The sequence below is a fragment of the Echinops telfairi genome, unplaced genomic scaffold (assembly GCF_000313985.2).
Source record: "Echinops telfairi isolate 266 unplaced genomic scaffold, ASM31398v2 ScPeMD7_1;HRSCAF=3_0, whole genome shotgun sequence".
Lineage (NCBI taxonomy): Eukaryota > Metazoa > Chordata > Mammalia > Afrosoricida > Tenrecidae > Echinops > Echinops telfairi.
Genome location: NW_022103896.1, coordinates 8,311,820 through 8,322,329, shown reverse-complemented (window position 1 = coordinate 8,322,329; position 10,510 = coordinate 8,311,820). Strand labels below are relative to the sequence as shown.

General features: G+C 48.6%; 1 protein-coding gene across 1 annotated transcript in view; it reads right to left on the bottom strand.

The window, feature by feature from the left end:
- DNAAF11 (dynein axonemal assembly factor 11) overlaps nucleotides 1-5,426 on the bottom strand; it is a 66,467-nt gene extending 61,041 nt beyond the window's left edge. Inside the window, exon 1 of the mRNA XM_004697644.2 lies at nucleotides 5,361-5,426. Within this exon, the coding sequence (XP_004697701.1) occupies nucleotides 5,361-5,370 (10 nt within the window). The 5' untranslated portion in view covers nucleotides 5,371-5,426. The remainder of the gene's footprint in view (nucleotides 1-5,360) is intronic.
- Nucleotides 5,427-10,510: the final 5,084 nt, after the last annotated feature.

Here is a 10,510-nt window from a genome sequence, read left to right as displayed (position 1 = left end):
CACCTCAGAAACCCAGAGACAATTCCACTCTGTCCTATAGGGTAACTATGAATTGGAATCAACCAGGAGGCAGCGAGGAAGTGTGCATGAGTGACTGATTCAGGTTAAATTAAATGAATGCAGTAATCCAATCGTTTGATGTGCTAAAAGTTACGATATTTGCTCAACCACCCCTCTTACAGTTTCTACATAGAAAAACTGCCGAAGGATCTAACTTCCATCTTAACTTCATTGTCTAAATGAAAACCCCTTTCAGTGTGATTAAAACAAGGGCAACAGTGCAGTAACCAGTTCATATCAAATCAAATCCAACCCCTCTCTCCAAAACCAAGCTGTTCACTGACTTCCAAAATGTTACACATGGGCTTGCTATGTCAAGCAGCACAATTTCTTGAGGCTATTTTCTTAGAAGTTCTTTTTTATATATAGCAAACATTGTCCTTGTAAAGCCAAAACCCAACCCAAGCCACACCTGTTATCCTTGAGTCCACTCAAACACATGGTAGCCCTTTAGGACCGAGCAGAACTGGCCCACGGAGTTTCCAAGACTGTCATCTATATGGCTGGGCAGAAGATTTCAAAGGGTGGCTCAAGAAAATGAAGGAAAGTGTTATGTGAAATGTGCAAAGACCTGGAGCTAGAAGAATAGGCTTGGAACCCTCAGGTTGACAGAACTGAAGGGGTGGGGGGTGGGAATCAAGCCTTGAATTGCTGTATTGAAGGAACCTACGGACAGAACATTAGACTGTCCAGAAAGCATAAAAAGATGGAAGCAATACACAGATTCACTGTACCATAAGCATGTGGCTGACATTCATTCAACTATTGCAGTAGGGAGTGTGGGACCGAGACTGATGGCACTGAAGGAAGAAGTCCCAGCTGCACTTAAAGGCGCTGGCAAAACAAAATTAAAAGACCACGGATTAATGGAAAAACAATCAAGACGTTTCAACAAATGAAGGCAATGCTACAAGTGCTCACTAGTCTGTGCCAAAAAATTTGGAAGATGGGTACCTGGCCAATCACCCGAAAGAGACCCATAGGTGAGACTATTCCAAGGAATGGTGATCCAACAGAACTTGGAAATTACTGAGCAATACCATTAACATCAAGAACATATAATTTTGCTGGAGCTAATTCAAAACCAGTTGCAGCAGGAACTGGAAAGAAGAGGAAGTGGAATGAGGGAATATCTTCGACGCTTGTCACATGGATCTTGGCTGAAAGCAGAGAATACCAGAAAGATGTTTACTTCTGTTTAATTGACTATGCAACGGCATTTGACAGTGCGGATCATCACAAATTCTGGATATCACTGTGACGAATGGGGATTCCAGAACACTTCATTGTGCTCAGACAGAACCTGTTCGTAAATCAAATAGTCAGCAGTTTGAACAGAACAAGGGCATCCTGCGTGGTTTAAAACCAGGAAAGGAAGGGGTCCATTTGGGCTGCAGTCTTTCACTTCTCCAATCTGTATGCTGAGCAGATCATCGCAGAAGCTGGACTATAGGAAGAAGAACAAGCCATTGGACTTGGGGGAAGGCTCGTTAACAACCTGCAGTGTACAGATAACACAACTTTCATTGCTAAAAGTGAGAGTTTGAAGCACTTACCGATGAAAACCAGACTCTAGTCTTTGGTATGGATTGTGTCTCAGCACAAAGTAAAAATCCTCATAACTGGATCAATAAGTAACATCATCAGAAGCAGAGAAAGGAGTCAAGTCCTTATCAAGAATTTCATTTTAAGTGATTAGACAGTATTTACACAACAGGGTGGCGGGGGGGTGGAGGTTGGTGATAGAGCAAATCTTTGTGTAAATAGTGACCAGTCACTGAAGAGTTAAATCTGTACAAGTCAACAGTTTACATGTTGAGGTTCATAGCGGGCCTATACTCATATAATTTCCTTTTCTTAACAGTGTTTTAAATTCTACACCATTGGCTAAACTAATGATGCTCTCCATGCATGGTGGTTACACATTGGGCTGCTAATATCAAGGTCAGCAGTTCGAAACCACTAGCCAGCTCCACAGGGGAAGGTTGAGGAGACTCAGAGGGGTAGTTTGGTTCTGTCCTACAGAGTCTCTTTGAGTCTGCGTTGGCTTGATGGCAGTGGAAGTGATGCCCCAGGGGGATGATTGATCATGTTCTCTAACAAAAATAATGTCTCTAAGGTGAACCAGATGCATATATAAACCAGAGACGCAGAATGGATCTGGGGCTTGCACTTAATTCCAGCTCCAATCTAAGAACAATTAGTTCTTATGACAGAGCCCTGCTTGATGTTCTCCCTCATGAAGAAGTCACTGAAGATATGCATGCTAGAGTAAAGTGTCAAAGAAACTACATGGTGCCTGGCGCCTGGGGTCTTAAAGGCTTGTTTTCATATAAGCAGTCATCTAAGTGAAGTTTCAACTAAATCCACAGATAAGAAGCACACCAGCCTCTGTGATTCAAGGATTGTAAATAATATACTCCAAATCTAAAAGTGGGAGTGGCATCAGCGCTTAAATTCTGAATACAGTGAACCCTCGCCACTTCGCGCTTCGACTTCCGCGGCTTCACTCTATCGTGGTTTTTGCGTAACAGCGCATGCTCTGTCATTACTGCCACTGATTGGCTCATACTGTACACGCTTGATGCCATAAATAATATAATAAATAATAAATGATAATTGTAACGTCCAAAATGTTTTACTGTATTTTCCCTTTTTCGTTTAATAAATTGGGTAATATGAGTGTAATGGTGACTAAAGGGTGTTTTTTCATGTCCTCTATGCTCGAACTACGAAAATATTTGATTTACAAATAAGGAATCCTACTTCGCGGAATGTCATTTATCACAGTAGGGTCTAGAACCGATTAACCGCGATAAACGAGGGTTCACTGTACCTTGCTTGCGGAGAAGGCTATGGATGACAGTGGAAGCCCCAAATCCATTTGCAGGGTCCACACATGGATTAAGCTTCTGGTGAATCTCCCCAGACTATAGTCAAGGGGTGCAAATAGCCCTGTTATCAGACAGAAACACTATAAAGCAGATTGTGGCAGTTAGGTTAAAATGCGATGTCTTATCATTTGATCTTTCTTGTGACCCATTTTAAAGCTGTTTCCGTTAATAAAATCATAGGTGAACGTTGGACCATGAATAAGAAAGGCCAGAGAAGATCCGATGCCTTTCCCTTAAGATGTTGGTGAAGAATATGGAAAACACCACAGACTGCCTGAAGAGCAAACCAATGCATCCTTGGAAGAAGGTCGGCCAGAACGCCCCTTAGAAGCGAGAGAGTGGTGAGACTTGTCTCCTGAACATGCTCGCAGGGGAACCCGTCTTTGGAGAAGCACATGGTGCTCAGGAAGGTGGAGGGGCCCGAGAAAGAGGAAGGCCCTCAACGAGGGGGACTGGCAGGGTGGTACAACAATGGGCTCTAGTAGAGCAACCACTGCGAGGGGCGCTGGTGCAGGGATGCTGGTGGGTGCTTCACTCCGCCGTACATGGGGTCACTGAGAATAGCAACGGACTTCACACCACCTCTCAAAAGCGAGTCGATGCCCACTCACAATGACCCTGTTGGACAGGGTAGAACTGTCCCTGGGAGTTTCTGAGAACGTAATCCTTTATGGGAGTAGAAAGCCTCGTCTGTCTCCCAAGGAGCAGCTGGTGGTTTCAAACTGCTGACCACGAGTGAGGTTAGCAGCCCAATGCATAACCCACTAGGCTGCCAGGGCTCCTTCCACGGTACCTGGCAACGACAGTCGTTAAGGAAGTTGGCCGTCTGTATTTTCTCTCGGGGAGCAGCTAGTGAGTTCTAACTGCAGAGCTTTGGATGAGCAGTCGAGCACTTTAACTGTGGCACCACATCTCCTGGTAAAGCAAACCTGTTCATAAAACACACTCAGAAAGTGTGGGCAGAAGAACACAACACCTGATATCTAGCACATGACCCATCTCAAAAAGCTAAAGGCTAAAGGCACACAACCGAACTCAGCAATCGAATGCAACTTAACAAAAACAAGAAACACAGGGTTCGGCGTGAGCAGCTGGAGAGGTCTACAATCTAAGGGCTGTGCGGGAGGGTGGATGGGGCCCAGTGGCAGTTGCATATTTAAGATGAGCTGAAAAGCACAGTGGTTAAGAGTTGGGCAACCATCCTAAAGGTGAGCAGTTCAAAACTACCCTCCATTCCACAGGAGAAATCGGAGGCTTTCTACTCCGATAAAGAGTTCCAGTCTCAGAAACCCACAGGGGCAGTTCTACCCTGTACCATAGGGTCGTTGTGGGTCAGAATCAACTTGATGGCAGTGAGTTTGAAGGAAGTAAATGTAATATGAAACAAAGTTTCCTCTGATGTGATTTGGAGTAACCTTATAAAGACTACAGGGTCAGCATCTCAGCTTCAGTGCTGATCGGTCACATCACGGGGGCAAGGTACTGAACAGGACGCTTCTCCTTTCTGGTAGTTTAAAGGGGATGCAGCAGAGCCCTCCTATAGTTGCACCTGGGACTCGGATGAGCTCATCCGCACAGAGGACACACCTGCTGACTCATCAGGAACAGACCACAGCCAAGAGGAGGGTTGCGGCTGGAGCTGTTCGGGCCACCCCACGGCGCTTTCTAAGCTGGGAATGACGGCAGCAGGTTTGGTTTGGGATTTCAATCTTGAAGGGATGAGATGGCAGACTTTTCTCCCCTCGCATCAGGATGCAGACCTCTGGACTAGCAGCAGAGCGCTTAACCACAGTGCTAGGAGCATCCTTCCCGGGAGAGTAATTATCCATTTAACCAAAACGACTGTTGTCTTGAATGTGGAGATAGGAACACGGAGACCCTATCTGGGTGAAGTTCCCCTCTCAAAGTCTCAGGGCGAGGAGGCAAGAGAACTACGACTTCAAACCTGGCTGGGACACCGGTGCGCTTAACCACTAGGCGACCCTGCCCTACTGAGTGACCCTGAAGGCTGCTCTCCAAGAGCGTGCGAGTAAGACTTGCCCGGGACCACGCTGCGCGCCAGGTGACCCTGACGGGGCCCAGCATCTGAGATGCCTCCCGCCCCCACCCCCACCCCGCTCCACCGCACCGCCCTCGGCACCCCCCTTCACCCCCCCACTGCCCACTGCACCCCGCTCACCCAACCCTTGTGGCCATTTTACAGACGAGGAGCTGGAGCGCTCAAAGGGCCAGGTTGCTGGCCAGCCGAGGCACCTGCACCGGCCGACTGATCCACTCCAGCGCCTGGTGCACGACCGAGGCTAGGCTGACCAGCTAGGCGGGGCTCCAGGCCAAGGTCACGGGTCAGTGTCGTCCAGGACGGTGCCGGAGTGGAGACAAGGAAGGCGGCAGGGAAGATGTGCTTACTTCGGCCCATGGCGCCCCTCCGATCGGCTTCAGCCTGTGCGCGACCCCCGAGATTTCTCTTGCCTTTCACGGTCCCAGCTTAGTGGATCGGCGCAGCACCCTGGGAGTCATGGCAACGGGGGACTCTACGGCGGCCGCGCGGGGTCAGGGCGCGCCGTGATTGCCTTTCAGAGAGGGGAACAAGGGAAACCGGGCGTGGAAGGAATCCCTAGCGTGAACCTGCCCCTCTTCCCTGCCCCTCTCGACCTCGACCTGCCAGGAACCGCTTCTTCTTCCATCCAGCAGTTCACCAGATGAATACGCCAGCATGCCTATCCATCCACCACCTGCTGTGCAGGTGCCTCCAACCCTTGGTAGAGTTGCCCTGTAGCCTTCCCAGGCTGCACTCTTTAGCGAAGCAGATCACCAGGCCTTTCTCCCTCAGGGCTGGTTCTAACACCAGCGACCTTAAGCCACTGCCTGCGGCACCAGAGCCTCTCTAATGATGAACTCTCCCTGCTGACTCTGAGTCTCACGTCGTCTTCCCTCTGTAGCTGATCGATTGCCCTCTGGAGCCAGCAGGACTGGATTTGCCCACCGCTCCCTGTACTAGCTCAAGGCCTTCAAACCAAAACACACCCACGCCGCCATCGGTCAATTCCCTGGTGGGTTTGAACTGCTGACCTTGTGGTTCGAAGCTGAGTGCATAAGCCACTGTGCCCCACCAGGGCTCCTTAGCAAATACTCCTTTGCGTGTCGCCTTGGGCATTTTGACAGTGAGCTGACATGGAAATTAAAAAGGACCTAGCTTGTGGAGGAATCCTGGTACTGGGGAGAAGTCCAACCAAAAGAGCTGCTCAACTACTGACAGCAGTTGGTTCCTGTATCTAGGGCATGGACCTCTGAGTCAGGAAAACCCAGCGGTGGACAGCCCAGAACTCTGGAGCAATTCCAGGCCTCAAGAGCAATTGCAAGCCAGGTACCTGACGCCTTGGCTCTGAGCTTCTACCCTTGAGCTCCATTCTCTCCTCAGCCCTCTAGTTCTCAAAGAAGCCGGGGGTCTTTCCCGTGGAGCAGGGGCCTTATGACTCTCCAAACAACAGTGGAGCTGTCACACGGAAACCTCCGAGCTATTTCAAGCATTGCATGCTCAACATTGCCCAAGTGCCCTGAAGGTCTTAATGAAGCCTCGCAGCAGGCCCTAGAGATGGATGATTTCTCACCTCTAGATTGGTGTTGTTAGATGCCATCCATAGCAACCCTGTGGACAATAGAATGAAACACCACCCGGTCCTGTGCCAGCCTCACCATTGCTATGTCGGAGCCCACTGCTGCAGCCACTGTGTCAAACCATCTTTTTCCATGTCTTTTTCCAGCCATCCGAAAGGTCAACAGTTTGATACCATCAGCCACTGCACAGGAAAAAGATGAAGCTTTCTACTAAAGAGTTACACTCTTGGAAGCCCATGGGGGTAGTTCTACTCTATCTAGTAGGGTCACAATGAGTCAGCATCGCCTCAATGGCAGCGCGGTTTTATGTTGTTGTTGTTGTTATTGTGTCTCTTCTGACAACATGTCCAAAGTGCATGAGAGGAAGTCTCGCCACCCTCACCTCTAATGAGCATGCTGGCTGTACTTCTTCCAAGACAGTTTATGTATGACACCTCTATACAGATTGAATTATATAAAATCTACATGTTAAGACAAGAATCGGAAGCTCAGTGAGATATCTTATTAGGCAGTGGATGAGCCAGCACCCCGTGTCTAAGCCTGCAGTCTTTGGTATGTACTTGTCTACTTAGTGGAGGGAGTGTTTTCACCTTTGAACTCTCGCCCTCAGCACAATTCCCAACACTCGTCGGGCCCTGATGAATCGGTCTTGAATGAATGAATGAAAAGCCAGCTAGTCTCTCTACGGCCTTGGTCGTCCAGGACGCCAGGGCTACATCTTGTGACTTAAGAAGGATCCCTGCAGAGCCGTCCACATTCAAGGAGGTGGTGCACACAGTTCTTTTCAACCTCATCAGGTGGTACTGCAGAAGAAAGGTCTGGCCACCTGTTTCCTTTGTGATGGCAGCGACTACAACCCTACCTAGGGCAGTTCTGCTCTGAAACACAGGAGGTCACCATGAGTCAGGAGGGACTCGGTTTGTTTGGATTTAGGGGACTGCTCAGCAAGGCCCATCCTTCGGGCCATGGGAAAATTCCTAGTCTTGGGACCCTGTCTACACAGCCCAGGATGAGATCTTTTCTCCAGTGGCAGGGTATTGACAGGATGGACCTCCACTCAGTTGGAAGGACCTTGGACGAAAAGGCAGAAGGACCATCACTTGTCGTGGCCAGCTGTGCAGTGTCCTTCCTCAACTGAACACTGCAGCCACGGTGCCTCTCAGCCCCAAGGGACCAGCAGGGCCTGAAGGACGGGTGTACAAGGGACTGTGCTGATTACGCTCCATTGACAGGAAAGGGGACTGAGACATAAATCACAAAGCGACACCTCCCAGTGGGGCACAGCTCATTTCCAACGGAATGTGATCGTTTCAGAGGCATGGCATGTATCTGTTTATGCAAATCATTCCTCAAAACAGACGCAGGCTGGGGAGCGGGGTGGGCTTGCTGAACCATTAGGGCAACATCTTGTCTGTGTCAGTGGAAGCAGCTCTTAAGTGGGTCTTTAAAAACACCAGTGAGTGGACACCGTCCTCCAGCGTGGTGTGCAGAAACACCAGGGACATGGACCTAGAGAAGGGCGCCCCTTCCCATCTCCGTTCTCTTATCGAAGTTTCCGTTTTCAGGATGTGTAACTGGCGCTGTCCTTAAACCCCACTGCAGGTGTCTTCCTGTTCCATGAGGATCGTTTCTTTTCTGTCACTTCAAGACCAGTAAGCCAAGCTTTCAAGTTTGTAGACAGGCCCTTCCTCAGTCCATTCCTTCCTCCCTCCCGTCTTCCTCCACCCATTTTCTTACTTCTTCCTTCCCTTCTATTCCCCGTTTCCTTCGTCCTCCCACCAGCAAATAGTTACTGCAGGACTTCCCCCGGCCGGCCACTGTGCAGAGGAACCGTGACAATACACGCCAAACCTTAGAAGAGGTTCTGGTATACAGGAAGCGCTCACTAAAGGTGAACAATTTGTGTTTTGAAGATGTAGCACCCAGTCACCCCCATAGACTCTAAAAAGCAAGTAGCATGATTTTCCCCATTGGACAGATCAGTTCCCAACTCGGAAGCACAGTGACGCTCAAAGATGCCCACTCCACTAGAGGAGAGATGGGCGAGAGCCCAAGGATGCAGGATACGGAGTGCTCCCTCTTGCCCCTGTGTCTGTGTCAAATCTTAGCACACGGTCCCACTGAGGGCAGATGGTGCAGTTGGAAAGGGTGGTTTCCACGGTGTCCCAGATCTGTCATCTGCTCAGAAGCCAGGGGGTCTCACATAACCCTACACTTCCTGGTAGACAAGCAGGTGCTGAAGGCTTAACATAACTTATTTACACTCAAAAGTTTCATCTGCTCATTTTTTAATGTTTCCGGAGAAGTGGGCCTACAGCACCTGGGGTTTAGTATTAAAACACCAAGGTTCAGCTGCTGGGAATCCTGGGATCTCTGGTTGTCCTTGGAAACGATGCTCACCAAGGACGATCCCATCGATAAGAAACCCCACCCCCACCCACTCCCACCCTCACCCCAACCCAAAATGCAAACTGCAGCTCCCAAAACCTCCTCCACGGTAACATTGAAATGAGCCCCCTGGGGAAGTTGCAAGGAACTGCCAATTTTGCTAATGATAATAAGTTTATTTTAATTGCTAATATATTCCTAATTACTGCAGCTCTAACATGTTTACTCTGCTGTCAGTCATCCTCCTTGATTGATGCTCTCTGTGGAGAGACTTTGTCATAGCCATCAGTCCTTTTCACGGTTGTCAGCAGCTGCTCAGCACGATCTGACCTTCCCTCGGTTGCCCACTACGGGGAGAGACCTCGCCTACAGAATCCACAGTCCAGTCCAAATGTGTCCCTTCTGTTTAGAGAGCAGTCAGAATTGTAAGTCATCCTTGGTGCGAAAGGGCTCTGTTTCCCTTGTGCATTATCCATTGGGCTGTAACCCAGAAGATCAGTGGTTCTGAGCCTCCAGCAACTCTGCGAGAGAAAGATGAGGCTGTCTGTCTCCTGCTGCGAAGATTCACAGTCACGGAAAAACAGTTCTATTCTGCTAGACAAGGTTTCTATGAGTCAGACTCCTCTATCCTCACCCACAAGCCCGGGTCACCTCTCACCTATCTCCGGCCTCTATCAGTATTGAAAAGATACTGAGATCTCTAGAGAAAGAGGAGAGAAAGGGGTGGTGGTGGTGGGGATTTAAGGGACTAGCAAAGGAGGTTTTGGAGGTAGCAAGGGTCAAGGTCAGGTGGCAGGCTGGCAACCCCAGCAATCCTGAGTCTGAAATCTGTAATGTGGACCAGCCAGCTGGAAACTTGGGCACGAGTTGACACTATAGTCTGAGAAGTCTCTATTTTTGCTCTAAGGATAAGGCCCACCCACATTACAAAAGGATAAGGCCCACCCACATTACAAAAGGATAAGGCCCACCCACATTACAAAAGGAAATGACATTTGCTTAGAGCTTACTGAGTGTAAATTCTAAAGTGTTCACAACAACACATAGATGAATATTTGGCCAAACAGCTGAGCACCGTAGATAAAAAGACCCAGTTGACACAAGATGAAAACCATGACATGCCTTTAAGTTTTATTAATATATAATTCACATACCGTTCAATTCAGTAGTTCAATCATATAAGAGACAGTTGTGCAATCATCCTCACAATCCATTTTATAACGTTTTCTTCTTTCTTGTATTCACTATTATTAGCTCTCTATTTCTCCCCAACCTAAGGTGACCAGATTTTAAGCGGGACACCATTGACTGGGGGAGGGAGGGGTCTTGATTAAAAATTTGGTCTATATGGACCAAATAGACCATTCCCTAGCTTGTCGTGCATTCTTTCAAAAAAATCGGGACTTTCTAAAAACACCAAAAGTCGGACTGTCCCGCCAAAAGTGGGATGTCTGGTCACCTTACCCCAACCTTCCCTGCCATACTCCTAAGAAACTATTAATCCAGTTGCTGTCTTTATAGATTTACCTATCCTGGATTTCATACACAAAGAG